Here is a 23406-nt window from a genome sequence, read left to right on the forward strand (position 1 = left end):
CCAATGGCATTTTTCTCACAATTAGAACAAACAATCCTAAAATGTATAAAGCCCTGACTGGTGTGGCTCACTAGGTTGGATGTCATCCAGCAGGCCGAAAAGTTACTGATTCAATTCCAGGTCAGGGCACATGCCTGGGTTGAGGGCCATGTCCTTTGTTGGGGCCATGGAGAGGCTACCAATAGATGTTTCTCTTGCATATCAATGTGTCTCTCCCTTTCTTTCTACCTCCTTTCTATTCACTAAAAAAAAAAAAAAGTAAATAAAATCTTTTAAAAAAACACTAAGATGTACACGGAACCACAAAAGACCCCAAATAGCCAAACAAATCTTGAAAAAGAACAAAGTGGGAGGTATGATGCTCCCTGATATCATACTGTACTACAAAGCTACCATAATCAAAAAGTATGGTACTGGCATAAAAACAAATACATAGTTCAATGGAACAGAACAGAGAGCCCAGAAATACAACTTCATTCACAAGGTTAATTAGCAATAAAGAAAACAAGAATACAAAATAGGATAAAGACAGTCTCTTCAATAAGTGGTGTTGGGAAAACTGAAAGATGCATGCAAAAAAAATGAAACTAAAACACTTCTTTATACCATATACAAGAATAAACTCAAAATGGATTACAGGAGCTGAAACTAAAAAACTACTAAAGAAAACATAAGCAGTGAATGCTGTGACATCGGTATTAGCAATATCTTTTTGGATGTGTCTCCTAAGGCAAAGACAACAACAAAAAACAAATGGAATTACATCAAACTAAAAAGTCTTTTTACAGTGAAGTAAACCATTAGCAAAACAAAAGACAACAAAATGATATGGGATTAAAATCTATAGCTTAAGGAACTCATACAAATTAAAACATTAATTAAGTAATTAAAAAATAGGCAGAGAACCTGAATAGAGACTTCTCCCAGGAGGACATGCTGATGACAAATACACATCAACAAATAAAAGTATATCCTTTTGCCTCACAGCAGTGATATTTAATGGTGTGGGGAAAAAATTGAGAAAGTATAAATGTCCAACAATAAAAAATTATTAATAAATTATTATGGATTCTATAAATGAAATACCTTGTATTAAAGATATTTTCTAACATGTCTGGATAAGAGTTACGTAAATTTTTTAAGAAAATTCAAGTTTGGTGACAGTGATCCCCAAGCACATTGATGTATTATAAAATTATATACCTCAAACCTGTATGATTTTATTAACTAATATCACCCAAATATTTTCAATTAAAAGAAAATATTTTTTCTAATGAAGTTCACATCATGGGAAATCTCTAGCTATGAACAAAATGCAGAAATAATCAGGATGCAACAACTACGTAACACAGTGTGCCTCCCAACTCCATGTGCACGCACACCTCCTAACATCGTAATACTGAGTGTCACTGGGTTTGGGAATTATGAATTATTTAGTTTTGTTCCATTCTTTTAGTTTCCCCATTTTTTTACAATGATAGATACGTGTTATTTAAAACAAATAGTCAGCGCAGTAGATGTGATTCATCGGCGATGAGCATCTCAACCCTGGTCCAGCATCTCCTCCTGCTGCAGAAACTGAAAGGCCTAGACTCCACAGCAGATAAAGGCTTCGAGTGCAATTTACATTCTGCCAACTTGGATTCAACAGTCTGAGATTTTAATAATGGTTGTAAAATGAAATTTTTTTAGTACTGGTAAGCATAGCTATAGAGACAGAGTTTTCTAAGGCATATCAGGGTTCAGTCTGCTCCAAGCTTCACAGAGGTGACAATAGGTAAGATGAGCACACCTGGAAACAGAGTGTTAGAGTTTAGCATCCAGAGGCATGTGGGACAATCCCAGGCCCCCAGCCCTGCAGTGCCACCTTCTTACCTGGGCAGCCCAGGTGGGTAATAACATATTGTTCAGAAAATCCTTGAGGCTCAGCCTATGGGTGGATTTACAAGTCTTTTCAATGATTTTCGGAGAAACAAATTCCTAGTATTACCTCCTTTTATGTTTAAAATGGCCACTGTAGTTCTGTTTGCTACATCTGAAGCTGAACCACACACCCAAGAAGTTAAATGAATTAAAAAGGAAACAATGACTTAACCTCAATGACTTCTGACCCACTATCCTTCAACTACATTAAAACCTTTTCAAAAAGTAGTGAAACATTTTAATTGCCAATTAGAATTATTTATATATTTGTGAATATTCATAAAAATTTGGTCTATTCTGACTGAATACAAGTTAAATTGTAACTTGTATACCTTTAACTTGTAATGTCACGAGGTTATTTGTTGGGAACCACCCTGCTTGGTTTCAGGAGCTGTACCCCCCCACCATGGCTAAGGCTGAGTGAAGACCTTGGGACAACAAGCCACTTAGGAGACAAAACTTATCTCCCTGGTGGAGTGCTGTTTCTGCCCACCTTACTTCACCCTGCCTGGCCCCTAGTGCATGATCAGTTAGCCAATGACAGGTAAGATTCCTCCAGGGAGGGACAACCTAAGACAGGCATGGTCACTGGGGGCCCTCAGGGAACAACTAGGGGGACTATAGCAAAAGGAAATGATGGACCCTCACCCCTCAGCTTTGACATAGCCTGAGTCTTCATTCTGTCTGCAAGACGTCTCCTAATCTCTTGGCTGCCTTACTTCCTCTGCCTGACTTAAGCCTGAAACAATGACAGAGGGCAGTGCAGCCCTGTACTGGAAAGGGCAGATTCCCTGGGGCAATCAGGCCTAAGAAAGAATACTTAAAATCCTGTGAAACCTGCTTTGCTAAGAATGCCCTCAGTTTTCTGATAAGGGTCCAAGCATGAAATGAGTTTGTTTCCAAAAGTTTTATAGCCGTTACCTACCTGACCCTGACTCAGAATAAGCCCTCATAGTTCTTTGTATGCTATCTATTGTTTAATCCTTGCTGCCTGACAATGATTGAGCTTTACCTGTATTCCTGTGCAAATTAAACCCAATAAAAACCCACTGAGGAAAAGGTTCTTGGCTCTTCTCCTTTGAAAGAGTGGCCACCTTTCCTCTCCAAGCAGATCATGTCTTGGTAGACTTATTCTCAACCACAGCAGACAGAGGGGCTCTGAGGGCAGAGACCCCAACAGTTACTCATAAACTACATTCTGCTACTTTGTACAGTCTACTGCATGATAAACCATTCTAAAATTTCAAGCTAATCTCAATGAGAAAATACATCAAATTGTCATCACACATAAGACAAAAATTTTTGGAAGAGCTAGCCTTACAGTTATACCCTTAAAAAAAAAATCAGAGACTTCAGTATATTATCCTGGTACATACTTCTCAGTTTCAATTTATGCATTATATAATTTGTTTCTTGAACTAGTACAAAGAAGTACAAAACCAAGTTAAAAGACATTTAAAAGACATTCTCACACAGATACAACAAATAAATAAAGCAAAGTGCAAGCTACATTTTAATATTAGTATGTGATTAGTATAGTTACACATTCTCAATATATTCTCTCTCTCTCTCCTTCTCTCTCTCTCTCTCTCTCTCTCTCTATATATATATATATGACATATTATGCTAACATTGAAAAATGTTTATTAATTCACTCAACGGATGTTTACCAAGCATTTTTCTACAACTTCAGAAACGAAAAAGGCAAAACACAAGTTAAAGCTCATTGATAAAAGATTATAAGTATAATGGCACAAGATAAGTATTCTGGAGAAATATATGACAAAGAACATTAACACACAAACAAGAAAAAAATGAACTAAACAGATTTTAAAAATTAGGTCAGAGACTAAAATAAATTAGGTCAAAATAGAAAAGTTTCTTTTCTAGACTATAATGCACTTCCATTTTAGAGGGAGATACAATCATCAATTAGTAGTTAGAATAAATGACCATGGAGTCCACTTTCATCCTTTTAAGTCCATAATGCTCTAATTTCTTTCACGTATCTTATGAGCCAATAACAATATCTGGTTATAAGTGTGCAAAACATCCCTTTAAAAACATGGAAAAAGCTAACAAGGGGCTTGCCCATGAAGAAAAACAGGGATAGGACAGGAGACAAGGCATGCACTTCACATGTACCCACTTCATATCCAAAAGATTTTTAATATGAATATACAATCTATTCAAAAATGGATAAATAAATGTACACCATAGATAGCATGAATTTTATTAAAAAATTCAAGGGTAATATAAAATAGAAAGTTCTCTAAACTTTGAGGTGAAAGTCAGTAAGCACACACACAAAAGACTACCATGAAGACACTGAGACACAAAATAGAAGTGTTTACCTTTCTGTCACACGGCTTAGGGCTACCAGCAGTGTTTTGCTTGAGGAAGCCAGCTGTTGTTGACCAGCGTGTGGGGTTTTTTCGTGAAGGCTCTTCAGAGGAAAAATTACTGTCACTGGCAGAAGTTGAGAGGCCAATTAAAGCTGGGTCGCTGCTTCGTCGGACATGAAGAGGCATATCTACAAATTCAAAAAAGCATTATGTTTTTGAAAAAAGATACCTAATGTCAGAACACTGTACATTAGGATAAAATTGGTTAAATCCCAAAGATTAAAGAAGAGAATAACAATTTAAGATGGGTTCGCATTCTAAACAGACATTCCATTAGTTCCTTAGAAACACTTTACAGCAAAATAAATGTGGTGTGTAAGGGATGACCTGCTGAGTGAGACTGCATGGACATGAAGATGTGCTTCACTACTTGTCCCCATGTGCTTATGAGCAAGCTGCCTAACTAGCCTCAGTCTCTACTGTATTCATAGGCAAACGGCAATAAACAGTAAGCACTTTTTTCATAGGGGTGCTGTGAGGAATAAACAAAATAAAATGCTTAAAACAGTACTGAATACATAGTGCACTCAATGGACAGTATCAATAACCATTACTGCCATTATTATCCTAATATTTCTAAATAAAATATCATATATTCAAAAACATAAATAATAAATCTAAGCCATGAAACAAACTTCATCCAAGTTTTAATCATATCTGCAGGATTAAAAATACAGAATTCAGTCCTGACTGGTGTGGGTTAGTGGGTTGGGTGTCATCCTGCAAATCAAAAGGCACCATTTTGATTCCAAGGCAAATGCCTGGGTTGCAGGCCAGGTCCCGGGCTGCGAGTGTGCAAGAGGCCACCCATGATGTTTCTCTCATATATCAATGCTTCTCTCCTTCTCCTATCCCTCCCTTTCCCTCTCTCTACAAATAAATAAATAAAGTATTTTTTTAGTACAAAATCTAAGCAGTGTTTGGCCAGATTATTAAAGAATTCTATTGAATAAATATTTCTTTTGCTCAAATAAAGTATTATCAGAGTGTAAAGCACAAATATATTTCATGTCCTTAAGATTACAAAACACTTAAAAGTAATATGCTAATAATCAGGTAGTATCTGGATATGTACACATACAAAATGACATGAAAGACAGTGTTTTAATAACTGCATTCATATGAGAGGAGTTTGCAATTACTGTAATAAAATCAGTAACACACTCAGGCTAACATTTGTGTCAGTATCACTGAGAACATTTTGGTAGATATAATAGTCATTGTTATAGTAGAGAAGAAACAGAAAAACAAAAACATGTGAGTGTCTAACACTGAGAATCAGAACCAAAAGTGCCACTCGTCAACTGAGAGAAATCACTCAAAATCATATTACAAAAAATTATATTGAATTCTGTTAATTCTGTTCAAAAACCAGGATGTAAGTTAAATATTTACAAAAAGGCAGTAATAAAACAGCTTTAACCTTGTACCACACTCATCGTTTACTCTATGAGAAACACTTTTAGAACACTAATGCATTGGCCAATGGTGTGAATGCACAGATCCCTGAGGGCACTAAACTGAAGACGCACTATTTACATGTACTACAGGTTATAGTTAAATCATTATCAATCCAATAATTGTTTCAAAGACGTTAAAACAGATTACAAATGAGAGAAAACAGAGGCACTTAGTTATTTTGAATAACTGATTCAAATAAAAACTAAATCAAGTAATATTTTGATTGGTTTACAGTTTCTTCTTGGTTTTAAGATGCCATAAAAATCCTACGGCATTTTTAGCCAGTTTATACACACACGCACAAACACATATGAACACCCAACACACATGCTTCAGTAATGAAATTGAACCGATGATTTAACTTGGAGAAATCTAAAACTTCTAGTTTTAATGAGTCCCTACATTAGCCACAGTGAAGAAATATATGACTCCACTAAGCTGAAGCTCAGAGAGATTACAAGAGGAGTCAAAGTCATCTTTCTGGCCCGAACTTCAAGCTCCTAGGTCAGGGCTCAGTCACTACCCAAATTGTGAAATTAGTTCTACAAACTTTATTTCTAGCTACTTTCAGATAAAAACATTCATCCCAATTTTGTAAAAGGGACAACTTCTATTTCAAAGTAGAATTATATACTCTGAGAAATCATATACTGGTTTTAACTAACAGCATCAATTAATATAAGTGAATTAAACAAATATTATGTTAGCTATACGTAATAAAACAACAGGCATCCCAATTTCAGAAATGTTAAAATAGGAGAAATTGGAAAAAATAAACAAAAAACACCTACTGGTTAAATAGAACAAATAAAATGTATAAGAAAAAAAGAATACCCCAGAGAGGACATGCCTAGACCTGGCCATCTCAAATTTTCATCTCAGGATCTGCTCAAACCCTGAAAACTATTGAGGACCCCACAAGCTTTTGTTTATGTGGCATATAGTTAAGAAGAGTTACCATATTAGAAATGAAAATTTTAGAAATTTAAATATTTACTAATTTTTTTAAGTTACCAGTAACATCTTTTATATGTTCACATGAAGAACAGAATTATATAAAAATTCTACTTTACCAAAAAGCAAATTTAGGAGTGTAGCACTGTTTTACATTAATAGAAGACATCTGGGTTCTCGTCTCTGCTTCTGGATTCAACCTGCTGCATTATGACAAAGTATTTTTTTAAAACACCAGAAATATTTAGCTAGAAGAGGAAATAGTATTTTAATCTTTCTAGATAACTGAATATTCTTTTTTGGTATCATATCAAAACTTGAAAACTGAATTTTCCAAAGGTTAGGTGCAATATGGAATATAAACTTTTCATTCTGTTATGTTAAAATCTACTTGTCTGTGTTACACTTTGAATGGATCTTAAACACATGGAAAAAATGTAACAGTTATTTGGAATATGAAGGGAGAGCAAAAATAATGAAATTTATTTATTAAAAATTGTGCATTTATTCTTACAGGTTTAAATTCAGTCGCTTTCAAAGTACTCTCCATTTGATGCAATATAATTAGAGACTTTTTTTCCTACTGCTCAAAATAGTTTTTGAACTTCTCAATTTTTATGCTGTTTAGTGCTTCTGCCAATTTCACCCCTCCCATATTGGCAAAACAAGTCCCTCTGAGGAAGTCCTCAAAGTCTCTTGGAGTGAGATTGGGTGATGGAGAAGGTGGGGCATGGGGCTCATGATGTTTTTAGTAAAAAAACTGCTGAACACTCAAAGTGGTATGAGCAGGTTAGTTTGTTAATCCCCCATCATGAAATGGGCAAACATGTTGAAAGTCTCTTAAAAATTTTTTTTCACTGAAGCCTAATGCACCCTCTCACAACATTGCCAGTTAGTACACTGATACAGATGGGTTCCTAGAATACTCACCCAGTGTGAGGGAACCTGTACTACAAGGGGCCCACTCTCCAGAAGATAATTCCAAATGTTGATATATTTCTTCATATGTGAAAACCACATATGTGGCCCTGGCTGGTGTGGCTCAGTGGATTGGGTGCAGGCCTGTGAAGCAAAGGGTCACCGGTTCGATTCCCGGTCAGGGCACATGCCTGGGTTGCAGGCCAGGTCCCCAGTAGGGGACACATGACAGACAACCACACATTGATGTTTCTCACTCTTTCTCCTTCTCGTCCCCTCTCTCTAAAAATAAATAAATAAATAATTTTTTTAAAAAAGCCCCACATATGTGAACACCACTACCAATTCCATCAGAAAACTCATTAAGCACGGGAAAGTTGTCATGCTCACAGCAGAATACAAGTTGTCCAAAATCTAATTTTGACTAGAAAGCATAATATTTGTCTTTGGCAACAAATACTGCCAGTCATTTACCTTGTAGTGACAGTCTCACTTCATTCATTTTCTAGAAACTCTTCCAGATACCAAAGGCTAAACAGCTAAAGTTTTTTCTGTCCTTTGTCAAATATAAATGATGTTCCATTACAAAATGTGTATTTCAAATTACAACTCAAGGTATCATATAAAAGTTTTCCTGAAGATAACCATTGATCTTCAATATGTACGAGTGCTTTTGCCTACCTCCCATTTTGTCACTTAAAATATTAATTTGTGTACTCAAAGGTCAAGAATTAATAAAAGTAATCACTTTTGCTGCTTAATCAAGGACAGCAGATAAAAACAGCTTAAAAAGAAAAGGAACTGTGCATGTGCTGGGTGAAGAAGATATTTGGGGCTGGTGCTTTGCTACATGCTAACGGGCCTGTACGTTACTCTTTGGTGCCTGGGTCTCATTGATGCAGATGGCAACCCAGCAAGCAACACAAAATATATCATAGTAAGCCTATGAAAAGCACCTGCCATCACTCTTTCATATAATGGTCTTAGTGACTCCCAAGGACCGAAAGACCACACATGAAGAACCACTCAGATCGAGTTGTGATCCTAGCACATTGGGTCACCTCTCCAGACCTCAGTCTCCTGATCTATAAAACGTGATCTATAAAAGGTTGCAATGACGGAGTCAAAAAATCTTTTTCATGCTATGACACATGTGATTCTACATAAATTCATATGCGCCTAAACCAGTGCTACTCACCAAACTTCATCCCAGGAGAATTTATAAAAACTTATGAAAAAATAAACTTAAAAATAATAATAAAAGTGTTCCAAAGTCTTACCAGCAACCATTAGCATGTGCCCCAGAACACATTAAGGATTACAAAAACACACATGAAAAGGAAAATAAACTAGAACTGTAGCTAATCGTGCAAAAGTAACCACAAATGGCATGACAAGTTGAACCTGACTTTAAAGAAATAATAACACAAATATTGGGCCTTAATCAACAAAATGAATCATGAAAACAAACTGCCTGACACACCTGACAGATTTCTCACTTTTCACTGTCCTGATGATACATATTCCACGTAAGGAAGGCAAACTGTCTTGACTTCAGAGGAGTAATATATGAGCACAGTCTTTTCCTCTATGATTTATTCATGTTTCTGGGGCCCACAGTGCACTTCGGTATTACTAGAAATCGGATACGATTTGTGTTGTTACAGCAATTGAAATCAATATGAGCTTCCTATTTAAGGTAATTTGGTAATTATTACCATAATTCCTCATCCTCAACTTTAAGAAAATCAATGCTTTTAAAAATATGATGATAAAACTTTCTTTCTTGCAATTTATTTAACATATAGATTGTCAAAGTAAATCCTCTATATTATTAAAAAGAAAATTCAAAGATGATGGTCTTCAATAATTGAGCTGCCAGCTGAGCCACACAGGTGCTGGCGCGATCTTGCTGATCCAGGACGGCGTGGAGACTGCAGTGTGTGCACCTTCGAAGAGTGGAGGAAACAGCAACAAACCCTCATCACAAGATATACAATCCGCTGTGGCACTAGTGCACTGCAAACATTGACATGCTTCTCCAGGTAGGATATCCTTTCAGTAAATGTAAAATGGCAAGTCTAATAATGAATTACAGCAAAAATTAAGATACACAGGGTCCGACAGAATACGGCCTGCTTAAGTGTGGTTGGTAGGGTAATAATATGGGTATAATAATTTATAGTTTTAATTTGAACATTTCACCTAAAATGTCATATGGTGTGCTTGAGTGTGATATTATTGTTACAGAATTACATGCTTATAATTTTGTAATAAAAGGTTTTATAATAAGAGGGGAATTATTTGTGTGGGACCCTGTAACAGTTTTTTTAACTGTTAAATATCCCACCCCTACTCCTAATCAGTTTTCCCATTGCTTTTCTTCTTTCATTCTTCTAGTGACTTCTAAATTAATTAACCACTTAAAGTAATGAACAAACCTTTTCCAAGAAGAGAGGCTTAAGCTGACAAGGTATTTAATCTAATATAAAAATAATATGTAGTTACACATGTTTGATTAGAACTTACGATACAAACAGCATAATTACGCTTACACAAAATGAAGACTGCCTCACCAATCTTGGGGGCAATCACACATTTCTAAAGACACATCTCACAGGGACAAGAACCAAGTTATTAACACGTGCCAAGAGATAAAAACGTGTCATCAAAACTGCAAAATCAACCATCCCATATATGTCGCTCCTTTTTATAAAGGTACTTAAGAGCATTTCATTTACCAAGGTAAAATCCTTGATGGAAATTGTGGAAAACAAGGAAGAAAAGAAGTTTTTAAAAAAAAGCAAGTGACTCATGAAGAGTATATAAAATACATTTTATCACCCTGTTATTAATTACTGTATATACAAGCAATAAATAAATAATATTATAGTTGGAAGTTTCCTAGAGATAACTAAAAGATCTCATTTACAGATGAGTGCATTAAGGACCAGACAGGCAGTTTAAGGACTGGGTCACATGTCACACTGCCCACAACCCAGCTGTAAAGGGAGTGCTTGTTAACAGATGCCCTGCCCTTGCAACTTGGATTTGACCACACTGCTGTCTGGGAAGAGCTAAAATGTATCAAATCTACAATATGCTTACACTTCCCTAGGGATAACAGGTGATTTCTTGGGCAGGTTGAGTTTAAAACATTTCCATATGTAACAGAATATTTTCAATGATTCTGTTGAATCTTAGATACGTAGGAGGGAAAAGAAAGTCAAAGGAAAAATACATTTGTGATACTTTAATGTTATATGAATGTTTCCAAAGAAAAACCAAGAAGTTTTCTGATGAATATTAAACCTATAACACAATAATTCTCATTATGCAATTACAACCTCCCCCAATCAAAAGCCTTCCAAATACTCGTATGAGTACAGGGAAAGGTGGGGAAATCTGAATGGAACTGGTGAGCTGAGGCAATGTAACACATTGTTAGGGTAGAATGTATTCTGTACTACAGTTTTTCAAAATCTTATCATTGAGTAAAATATAAAACGAAGAGCTCTGTAGTACTTCTAACAACTGTATCTAATTCTACAATGATCTCAATTAAAAAAAAAAACAAAACAAAACAGCCATCCAAAGAGTTAAACAGAAAATCCCAGATGAGGAGTCAATGTCAATGCTTGGGGCAATCAGGAGAACAGAAAGGTATTAAGCTGTTTCTTGTAAGTCTTCTCCTGACCAAGCACAGCACCTACACACTCCATGAGCAACCCTGTACACGATCCTCTCTGCTGGCTCTCTCAATGTGCCCCACAACAGGACAACTCCGTACCTTCCCAACACCAACAGACTGGCCAGGATCTGCCCTCCATGCCACCTACAGCCTTCACTACACAGTGAGTGCCCTATGCCCTGTGGTTTTTCCTCTAATGGTATGTATTCCACAGATTTGTCAGCTCCAATATTAGTGTTTTAGCAACAAAGAGTTGGCTAATACAGAAAGGGGTATTTGAGGACACTCTAATGGAAAGACTGTTTATAAATACATGGCATGATTAAGAAAGGGCAGGAAGGCATGAAGTCCCCGTGAGGCCTTTGCTACCCCCAGGGCAAAGAGAGCTATGGCTGTGGTTTGCAGGGACACAGGTACTGGCAAACCACAGCCAGACAAAGAGGGGCCCATAAATGAGTCCTGCCTTTGCTTTCTTCCCAATCTCCATCAGTGTCCTGCAGGTGCATCCCCCAGGCTAAGCCAGGAACAAGCAGGAGGGCATGGAGCCTGGCTGATGCCTCGTGGGAGGTCGGCCATGGCCACACAGGGACAAATGGAGAGTGAGTCTGGATGAGTACATGGCATCTGCATAGCTCAGGATGCTAGTAAAATTTCTCTGTTCCTTTCTTCCACTCACTCCATTTCTACTTCTAATAGCATCAGCCAGTCATTTAACTAACTGGAGGACAAGTATTCACTCACTCTATTCATTGTCACCACTTTCTCTCTGTCCCTCTACACACACACAGACCAAGCAGGAACTAATATTTAGAAGCTGGTTAAAATGCATCAATCAAGAACAAAAAACTCCCCAATTATGAAAGATTCAATTCAGAGCTTCTATCTTGTCATCCCTGGAAGGTAGAAATCAGTAATCAAGGTGTTTAAGAAACAAGCTGTAGAAGCTTTTCGATTTTTTTCAATTTTTCGAAAGCCTTTCAATTTTCTCTTCCTGTGTCCTGGAGGAGCAGGTAGGACCAGGCCTGAGGAAGTTATGTAAATAACCACCTGCTTATAAAAATAGGAATCAGCTACTGAATCCCCTACAGAAAAGCATACTGGCCCCAAATCCTCTGTTAATACTGGTACAGCTCAGGAGAAATGCTCAGTCAGTCAGAACCCTGAGCACCGACCAGGACCCACCAGGCAGTGTTCAGGCCGTCACACAGCAGAGCCAGCAGTGCTCCACACCGGTGACCTTTCCCTTCTCACTCATGTCCGTTCCCTTTTTGTTTGGCCATGGCAGGTATGACATATGGTATCAACAAACACTTGTTGAATATCTACTAGATACTATGAATATTGTAGAGGTTTTAAAAAAATAATGACTATGGGGCTAAAGTGTCTTTAAGGGTCACTTATTGCCCAAAAATCCCTCCAAATCAATCTCACACTGAGCATTAAATAGGGCACAAGTCCTCTAACACACCACCGCCTGCCCAGGGATGAGCTCGGGACAGAGATTTCTTTTTAATGTTAGTAAAAGAAAGAGGAGGACAGTACTAAATACAAAGTACCCAGATGAAAATCAGTACAGGGGGAAGAAACAAGCCATTAGAACTGCTAGCACTAGACATTCTTTGAAAGAGTATGGTGGAAATTTTTTTGGTTTGTTTTTCTACTTTCAGAAAAATATCTTAATGAGCACTGAGGGGACTGAAGTTGAGAATGTGAACTGTAAAGAAACAATGGAAAGAAAAAGAACAAGGCAGAGTGAGAGCATGCACGCGGGAGCATGTGAACACGCAAGAACTGGCTATTTTCCTTTAGAGATGAACAAAATATCTGGAGATGAGAAAAAACAAAAAAGTTGGGGGGGGTTCTACATTATTGTCATTGACAATATTTTTCTATCCAAGTATGTTCAGTAGTGTATGTGTCACCTATTCCCATGTGGCCAAGAATCCCTACAGAGCATAAGACCCACGAGAGGAGAGATGACATCTATCTCCCTCGCTTTGGACCCTCCTGGTCCTGAACAGTACAGTACCAGGAAGAGCATGGACAGTTGATTATCACTATCCACCGCAGTTGTGCTCTACAAAGTCACTGGAAAGCCCAAAATAAGCAAATACTGAACACCACTGCTCCAAAAGGAATTACAAGGTTAGGTTAGAGTCTCTGGTCACAGTATTTCCATCAACTGATCAATACATACTGTTTATATGTGTTTCTGGTGAAAGGCACCTTATTCAATAAAGATTGTTAATTCATTAACATTAAACTCATGGCCAACAGAACTAAAACTCATGCCTGAATGAAACTTATCCAACATTTTCCTCATAAGGTACATCACAGGCTTGTTATGCTTAAGTGCCCAAAGCAACATTTTATATTCAGGGTTCATTTTAAATAGCAAAATCACCCAAAGCAAGTACAAAAATGTAAAAACCATGGTACCAAATGGACCACAAAGAGGATATTGTTTACAAGAGGAGCACTGGAACAAAAAGCAGAGTGGCCCGTGTTCAACTTCAACCAGAACTAGCACAATGGCCATTCACTATCTGTGGGGCTGGTTCAACTGCCCCTCCCTCAAAAGGTGTTTGTTGAATGAGTAATTGACTCGTAAATCTTTAAAAGAGAACCACTACTTCCTCCTCCAGGTTCCTCTCCGGATACTGGTCCTCTTGTTGTTTTTTCCTCTTTTCATAAGCAATTTTTTAGCAAGCAGAGTTGGCTGCTTGATTACCTGTCCCTAATTTTTTAACCTATTATTATTTAGATTTCTCCCTACTAGTCCACTAATGCAGCTTTTACTGAAGAGAACCATAAACCTCCTTCTCTTTATCAAGGGATATTTCTGAGCCCCCAGCACCCAGGGATCTCAAGTGTGAAGCACAGACCTGACTTCTGCTCTGAGGGAGTCTGCAGTGTCCTCGAGGAGGCAGACAAATTACCCAGCCCTTCACAGTATGACCAAAGTGCTCCAGACGCACAGAGCACTACCTGAACTCTCAACAGAGCACCTTCTAAAGAGCATCCGCAGAGACTTCATGAGGGAAGGGGCAATTAAATTTTCTCTTGTCCTTTCACACTCACTGTGTCTCCTCTCAGAAAATTTCTGAGCACCTCCGCTTGGGCAAGGTGCTCCTTTTGCAGCCTGCCTATTCCTGTCATTGCATCTGCCACACGGCCCTCCTATGTGTTAGGGTCTCCCCCCCAATAACATATAGTCCTAAAGGTCAATAATGCACTTTTCACTGCCATAGTCTCCAAGGGGAAGCACTTTATAAACAACCATCTGTAACCCACAACATGAATGAGTAAGACATCAAAACTAAAGTTTTTGATGTCTGTTTTTGGTTTTAGTTTGGGGTAGTGATGATGATGTGTGGCCAATGGAATGTGGAGGTAAAAAGAGATTCAGGCAGAGAAATCTGCCAGGGCAAAGGCCAGACACTTAAATTCTTAAAGGGACTGCAAAAAATTCAGTGTGGCTATAGTGTAGTGTTAGATATGACTGGAGAAAAATGAAAGCAAGAGAGGTGAGCTAACATAGGGTCCTTTCAGTCAGACATTCTCAAACTTTAACTTGTATACAGTGCACCAGATGATCTTGGTCAGATTAGTCTATAGGTGATGGGGTCATGGAAGACTTCAAGCCCTACACTTCTCATGTCCCAGTGATAATCATGCTACTGCACTGACTACCACACTTTAAGACTCTGATAGCAAGGATATACAATGCTAAAAATTCTTCAGCTGTGCTAAAAAAAAACCCAATAATTTAGTCTTCCTATATCATGAACTCTTATCAGCTCAGTTTATCCTCCCCCTCCATCTTGGCCCTCTCCAATTTATCCTCAAGAAAATACCTGCGACACTTTTCCTAAACCACAAATCAGATCTCATGACTCAAAATTCTTGGTCTAGTCATGTCACTATGCATCAGATTAAGCCCTCGAACTTACCCCCTGCAGCCTGAGCAATACCTCTGTGCTCAGATGCAGCTAAAATGATCCAAGGCAACTGGACCACAGACTCCTCCCGGCCTTTCCCCTTTACTCGCCATTGCCAGCCCCTCTGCACTGTGCTATGGGGATCCTGGAACGGACAGCTTTCTCTAAGGGGTCCAAGAGGTTCAGATAGTTAAAGTGACATCATGCCTTATGTTAATTTCACTGATTAGAAATGGTGCTTTCTAGTCTGTCTCAATAATTAATTTTAGAGATTCCACTCCTAGTTCCTACCTGAACAAATGGCATTTAGAAAATGTTTGCTCAAGTGTTGTTGCAAAAATAAAAAACAAGAGTGAATATAACAATTCACCTATCTCTATCCTGTTCAAATTGATTATCTCAAGTATCATATGGTTAATCTTTTCAGCAAAGAAGAAACAATTACAGATATTGATGTCCAGAGAAATTTAAAGATAGTATTCCCACTGGGAAAAGCTAAAAAACTGCTGCTTCACATATTTGTGATAAACTCTCTGGTCAGGAAACTTGCTGCTAAGAGTCGAAGAAATGCTATTTTATACTGGGGGATTATGACAGAAGCACTTCAAAAGTTCATTCAATTCAAATTGTTCATTATCCACTTTTCTGTCTTGCGTGTTCCAGTAATAATAATACTTTATTATTTATTTTACTATTAACTTTCCACAGTTGTCCTTCATACAGTGTTTACTCACCTATAAGAATACTTGAGTACAAGCAAATCTAAATTACTTTTCCACGTATAAGTTTTCATGTATAGCTAAACCAAATCCTTTATGTCACTTTCACTTTACCAATTTAGTTCAACAATCATACAATTAAATTTTGAAATTATCAACTTCATCTCACCAGCACATTAACCACCACCAACTATTTCACAATGGCAAATGTTTTAACTATCAGATTTTAAATGTCCACTACAGTCTCTGTATTTCATTTTGCTCATATATAGGCTTTTCACTTTGAACTTGAATCTTCATGGAATTGGACTTGCCAAAAAGTTCTTTTGTTTTTTTACCATGAGATGGCTCTAGTAGTGCTTAGCTGTCTTTAACTTCCATCGAAACAATTTTGTTAGAGTGCATTGTTATGCCTGTCATATGAGTGTGCATTTAAAAAAACACATCAAAGTCGGTGAATTTTTCTGTAGCCATTTTAATATTGAAGATGGAAGAAAATACCCAACATTTCTGACATATTGTGCTTTTTTATTTCAAGAAAGGTAAAAACACAACTGAAACTCTAAAAAAGATTTGTGCCGTGCACGGAGAAGGTGTTATAACTAATCAAACGTGTCAAAAGTAGTTTGTGAAGTTTTGTTCTGGAGATTTCACTCTGGACAATGCTCCAAGGTCAGGTAGACCAGTTGAAGTTGATAGTGATTAAATGGAGACATTAGCTGAAAACAATCAACATCGCACCATGCAGGAGATAGCCAAAGTACTCAAAATATCCAAACCAATAGTCATAGGTGAAAATAAAAAATGTGTCTTTTGTTTTACATTAAAAACCATAAGGACTTTTTGGCCAACTGAGTACTAAAAGCTATCTAAGAATGATTCAAAGGTCATTCATTCAAGACAAATATCTACTGACACATAGTACTTTGTACTCAGTATTCTTGTTGCTAATGGTAAATAATCCTCAGGGATTTTGCACTGAAATTATGAGAAAAATACAACAGATAAACAAATACATAGAGACTATATCACTATGTGCTGGTGATCACTATGAAGAAAACTAAAGGACCCCGGGCTGCTGAGAGTCGAAGAAATGCTATTTTATACTGGGGGAGTATGGCAGAAGCACTTCAAAAGTTCATTCAATTCAAATTGTTCATTATCCACTTTTCTGTCTTGAGTGTTCCAGTCGAAATTCCTTCCTTACCTCAGAGCTCTGTATATACTGGGTATCAATAAAGCCATTTGGTACCAACTGCTTGCTCAAAGGCATCAATAAGACTTTACAGATCTGAGACATATGGCTGCATGTCTGTTTCTACTAGCTTCAAAGTGCAAAGATATTTCCTAGCTAATCTAATGGAATCCATTCATTCTTTTTAAGCAACAAGTAATGTAAAAGTACACACATCTTGATCATTTACAATAACTGAAGTCTATAATCACTAACATTCATTAAACATTTACTATGGGTCATACATATGCTAAGAACCTTAATGCATTAATTGATCATATTCTCAGAACAAGTCCACGAAATAGGTTATATTATCCTTCCTATATTATAGATAGAGAACCTGATGTTACAGGGGTAAAATATCATGGCTAAAGTTAACCTATTAGTAATTGGAGACAAAGTCTAAGTCTCAACAGTCAGGCCACAAAGAACATGCTCTTCTGCAGTGAACATGGAACCCTAAAATGCCAACTTAAAGGCAGGGACTCGGGCTTATCTGCGACCTTCTCACCAACATCTACCATCTTGGTCATCTCATTGTAACAGAGCAGTCACTGCCTAGTAGCTAAACTCGCTCACAAAGACCCTGACAGCTGGAAGGACAGTCTCTGCCACTTGGCCAATGACTCATCGGTTACCTACATCTTTACAGTCATGTTCCGTGGGTAAAAAGATTTTTTTAAAGTCATGCAAAAATTGAGAATGAGACAAGTTCCTTTTACCTAAGAGTAGCAAACAAACAAAACTTTAAACCTCACTCTAATTTATTTTATCATGAGGGGTTCTGGGGGAAGGAGTGAACAGTGGCACACTGAAGGAGAAAGGGACCTCATGGAGTATGTGCATAAAACTAAATACTTCGAACTCCACCCCTATACACAGAACACTTACTTGTTGGACAGAAATGTGTTGGATATAGGGTTCAATCTATATTTTCATACAATATGATGCTTCAATCTTGTAAAATACCCTATATTGTCACCAAAAGAGTCTTTTCAATAAAATACTTACTCAATTTAGGATAACGACCCTTGGCATATACAAAACACTAAATAAGGGCTCTCTCTCAACTACACCTCTCTTATATTTGGCCTTAACAAAACATCAGAAACCCAGGTCAATACCTAAAATCTTCCCATCAACACCTTCCACTTGTGCCTACACTTGAGTTATACAGGTGGTTCTATCTCTACACTCATCATTAAAACAATATTTTGTGAAACGCCAGTTTCCAGACTGCCCACCCAGAAGTGCTAAAAAATGGGTAAAGGATAAGAAGCCCAGAAATCATTTTTATAAACTACCCAGGCAAAATAAATGTGCAGCCCAGATTGGGTATCACTGCTCTAGTTCTAAGAGCTTGCCAATCAATCCTAAAAGAACCTATTAAAAATGCAGATTCTGATACAGTATTGGTCCAGGATGGGACCTGACACTCCACACTCTAACAAGTCCCCATGAAATGCCCTGGAATAGCAAGGCCCTTTCCATACTGTGCAGCATAGTAGCCTCAACCCACGACGACTATGTAAATCCAGGTCCTCAATCACGTCTTCCTAATTTCAGTGAGGAAGCTACACAGGGTTAGTGGCTAGCATAGTGTGCAAGCATATACATTTCTGAAATTTTTAATGCAATGAACAATTTTATGGAAAGGTAAATTTGGCTGAAGAAAAATGAGATAGTCATTAATTTTATACTCTCACTTTTATTAACTATTAGTCTCTAAGAAAGAACAAAATATAAGACAGACTTACTCACTTTGACTCAACTACATCTTTTTTTATATAATTGCCGTTCACGTACAATTCTCTATCTTTTACTCCCATCCCAGCCTACCCTCCCAGTGCTCCTCACCTCCCTCCCATTTCCACCATTGTTAGTTTCTGTCCATGTGTCCTTTATACTTCTTCCTGTGAATCTTTCCCCTTTTACCCTGAAATTCCGTCCACTGTCCTCTCTGGTCACTGTCAGCCTGTTCTCTATTTCAGTGTCTTTCGTTATATTTTGCTTCCTCGTTTTTTTTGTTCTCGTTGTTGTTTAGGTCTCTGTTAAAGGTGAGATTATACGGTATTTGTCTTTCACTGCCTGCCTTATTTCACTCAGCATAATGCCTTCCAGTTCTATTCATGCTGTTGCAAAGGGTAGGAGCTCCTTCTTTCTTTCTGCGGCATAGCATTCCATTGTGTAAATGTACCATTGTTTTTTGATCCATTAATTTACTGATAGGCACCTAGGTTGCTTCCAGCACTTGGCTATAAATTGGGCTGCTATGAACATTGGGGTGCATAGGTTCTTTTAAGTTGGTGTTTCAGGTTTCTTAGGATATACTCCTATCAGTGGAATTGCAGGGTCAAAGGCATGTTCACTTTTAGTTTTCTGAGAAAATTCCCTACTGTTTTCCATAGTGGTTGTACCAGTCAGCAATTCCACCAATGCTGAATTAGGGTCTCCTTTTCCCCACAACCTCTCCAAAACTTATTCTTTGTTGCTTTATTTATGATGTCCATTCTGACTGGTGTAAATTGGTATCTAGTTGTTGTTTCAATTTGCATCTCTCTCATAGGTAGCGATACTGAGCATCTTTTCACATGTCTCTGGATTCTCTGTATGTTCTCCTTGGAGAAGTGTCTGTTCAAGTCCTTTGCCCATTTCTTAATTGGGTTGCTTGTCTTCTTAGAGTGGAGTTATGTAAGTTCTTTATACATTTTGGAGATTAAAACTGTCTGAGTTATTATTGGCAAATATGTTTTCCCATAGAGTTGGTTGTCTTTTTATTTTAATACTGATTCCTTTAGCTATCCAGAGGTTTTTATTTGGATGAGATCCGATTTGCTTATTTTTTCCTTTATGTCCCTTGCTCTAGGGGACATATCAGTAAAAATTTTCCTGCATGAAATATCTGAGATTTTCCTGCCAATGTTCTCCTCTAGGACTTTAATGGTGTGACAGCTTATATTTAAGCCTTTTATCCACCTTGAATTTATTTTGGTGTATGGTGTAAGTTGGTGCTCGAGTTTCATTTGTTTGCATATAACTGTCCAGTTCTCCCAACACCATTCACTGAAGAGGCTATTTTTACTCTATTTTATGTTACTACCCCCTTTGTGGAATATTGAGTATAGAGACTTGGGTTTATTTCTGGGCTCTCTTTTCTGTTCCATTGGTCCATGTGCCTGTTTTTATGCCAGTACCAGGCTGTTTTGATTACACTGGCCTTGTCATACAGTTTGGTGTCAGATATTGTAATCCCTCCTACTTTGTTATTCTTTCTCAAAACTGCAGCTGCTATTCGGGGTCATTTATAGTTCCACATAAATTTTTGAAGTGTTTGTTCTATATCTGTGAAATATGCCATTGATTGCACTGAATTTCTAAATTGCTTTGGGTAGTATGGACATTTTGATGATATTAATTCTTCCAATCCATGAACACGGTATATATTTCCATTTGTTTGTGTCTTCCTTGATTTCTTTCTTCAGTGTTGTGTAGTTTTCTACATACATGTCTTTTACCTCCTTGGTTAGGTTTATTGCCAGATATTTTATTTTTATTTTTCCTATATCGAATGGGATTTTTTTAATTGATTTCTGCTTCTGCTGTTTAAATGTTAGTATACAAAAATGCCTTTGATTTCTGGATATTGACTTTGTATCCCGCTGTTTGGCCAGATTCATTTATTAGATCAAGCAGTTTGGGGGTAGAGTCTATAGGATTTTCCACGTACACTATCATGTCATCTGCAAACAATGACAGTTTTGTTTCCTCCTTACTGATTTGGATGCCTTTTATTTCCTTTTCTTTTCTGATCATTGTGGCTAAAACTTCCAATAATATATTGAACAGAAGTGGCGAAAGTGGATAGACTTCTCTTGTTCCTGATCTTAGTGGAAAGCTTTTAGTTTTTGCCCATTGAGTATGATGTTGGCTGTACGTCTCTCACATATAGCCTTTACTACATTGAGGAATGCTACCTCTATTCCCACTTTGCTGGGTGTTTTTAATATATTTTATTGATTATGTCATTACAGTTGTCCTATTTCCCCTTCATTCACCTCCACCCTGCACACCCCCTCTCCCACCACTCCTCCCCTTTAGTTTCTGTCCATGTGTCTCAAGTTCTCTAGATTGTATATTTGCAATACTATTCTTGCCCTTCCCCCTATTTTCTCCTCACCATCTATGCTACTTATTCTCTGTATCTTCCGCCACCTTCTCCTACTCCAACTCCCCTGTTGCTAACCCTCATGTGATCTCCATTTCTATGGTTGTGCTCCTGATCTAGCTGTCCTCTTGGTTTGCTTTTGTTTTAGGTGTGGTTGTTAATAACTGTGAGTTGGCTGTACTTTCACTGTTCACCTTTTTCATCTTCTTTTTCTTAGGTAAGTCCCTTTAACCTCTCATATAATAAGGGTTTGGTGATGATGAACTCCTTGAATTTGACCTTATCTGACAATAATTTTATCTGTCCTTCCATTCTAAATGAAACCTTTGCTGGATAGAGCAACCTTTGATGGAGTTCCTTGCCTTTCATGACTTGGAATACTTCTTTCCAGCCCCTTCTTGTCTATAAGGTCTCTTTGGAGAAATCCACTGACAGTCTGATGGGAACTCCTTTGTAGGTGACTGACCCCTTATCTCTTGCTGCTTCTAGGATTCCCTACTTCATTTTAATCTTGGCCAATGTAATTATGATGTGCCTTGGTGTGTTCCTTCTTGGGCCCAACTTCCTTGGGACTCTCTGAGCTTTCTGGAATTCCTGGAAGTCTATTTCCTTTGCCAGATTGGGGATGTTCTCTTTTATTATTTGTTCAAATAAGTGCTCCACTTCTCGCTCTTCCTCTTCCCCTTCTGTACCCTTATAATTCGGATGTTGGAACTTTTGAAGATGTCCTGGAGATTCCTAAGTTGCTTCTCATTTATTTGAATTTTTGTTTCTTCATTCTTTTCTATTTCGTCATTTTTTTTCTTCCTTCTGGTCCACTCCCTTGATTTGAGTCCCAGTTTGCTTTCCATCACTATTGGATTCCTGTGCATTTCCCTTCATTTCAATTAGTTTACTCTTCATATGTTCCTCTACTTTGTGACTAAAATTAACCAGTTCTGTGAGCATCGTGATCAGCATTGTTTTTGAACTCTGATCTGAAAGGCTGGCTATCTCTTGGTGACTTAGAATTATGGGCTCTGGGGCTTTGAGCTGTTCTTGAGCCATAATGTTTTGGTATGTTGGCACCGGTTAGGTATGCGAGGCGAAGCCTTAGGTGTTCACCAGCGTGGGGCAACACAGGTCACTGGGTCGTGACCCTGTTTGTGGGGCTGAGGTCAGAGAGGGGAAATGGCGGTCCCCTCTGCTGCTTCCTGCAACCGCTAGGGCCTGCACAGTCTGTCTCACTGCTCGCACCTTTGCCTGGTTTATCTGCACACCAATGTGTGACTGAGATCGGCCTGCCAATGTGCGCGCTCACTAGGTCTGCCCGTTGCCACCCCATGCCTGGGATCTGCCAACAGCTGCATGCACACACCTGGGTCGGTCTGGCCAATTTTGCCTGCAAAACCTGGCTCCTCCAGCCACTGGCTCTGCCCCTCTTACCTGTCTAGCTGAACGGTTCATTGTTGTCGGACTTCCCTAGAGTTTAATATTCTGTGGTTTGGTTGCATTTTTGTTACTAAAACTTTCTTTTCTTTCAACTTGGTTGTGCGAGGAGGCACAGTGTTTCCACCTACACCTCCATCTTGGCCAGAAGTCCTGCTGAGTCTTTTGATCATAAATGGGTGTTGTACCTTGTCAAAAGCTTTTTCCACATCTATTGATATGATCATTTGATTTTTGTCTTTGCTCCTGTTTATTTAATGTATTACATTTACTAATTTGGAAATACTGAACCACCCTTGCATCCCTGGGATGAATCCCACTTGGTCATGGTGTATTGTTCGATGCGACTTGCCAATACTTAAGAAGATTTTAGTGTCTATGTTCATCAGTGATATTGACCTGAAGTTTTCTTTTTTTGTTGTGCCTTTATCTGGTTTTGGAATTAGGATGATGCTGGCTTCACAAAAAGAGTTTCAGAGTCGACTATCACTTTGGATATTTTGGATATTTTGGAATACTCTATAAAGAATACAGGTTAGCACTTCTTAAACGCTTTGTAGAAATCTC

The 23406-nt window shown here is 37.9% G+C and overlaps 1 protein-coding gene across 22 annotated transcripts in view; it reads right to left on the reverse strand.

Moving 5' to 3' along the window:
- Positions 1-23406, reverse strand: part of PARD3 (par-3 family cell polarity regulator) — a 723671-nt gene that overhangs the window by 418494 nt on the left and 281771 nt on the right. For all 22 annotated transcript variants that reach the window (XM_037039898.1, XM_037039905.1, XM_037039903.1 and 19 more), the window contains one exon: positions 4278-4456. In XM_037039898.1, the coding sequence (XP_036895793.1) occupies positions 4278-4456 (179 nt within the window). The remainder of the gene's footprint in view (positions 1-4277; positions 4457-23406) is intronic.

Source organism: Sturnira hondurensis, unplaced genomic scaffold (assembly GCF_014824575.4).
Source record: "Sturnira hondurensis isolate 20B ecotype Veracruz unplaced genomic scaffold, ASM1482457v3 Scaffold0025598, whole genome shotgun sequence".
NCBI classification, from domain to species: Eukaryota; Metazoa; Chordata; class Mammalia; order Chiroptera; family Phyllostomidae; genus Sturnira; species Sturnira hondurensis.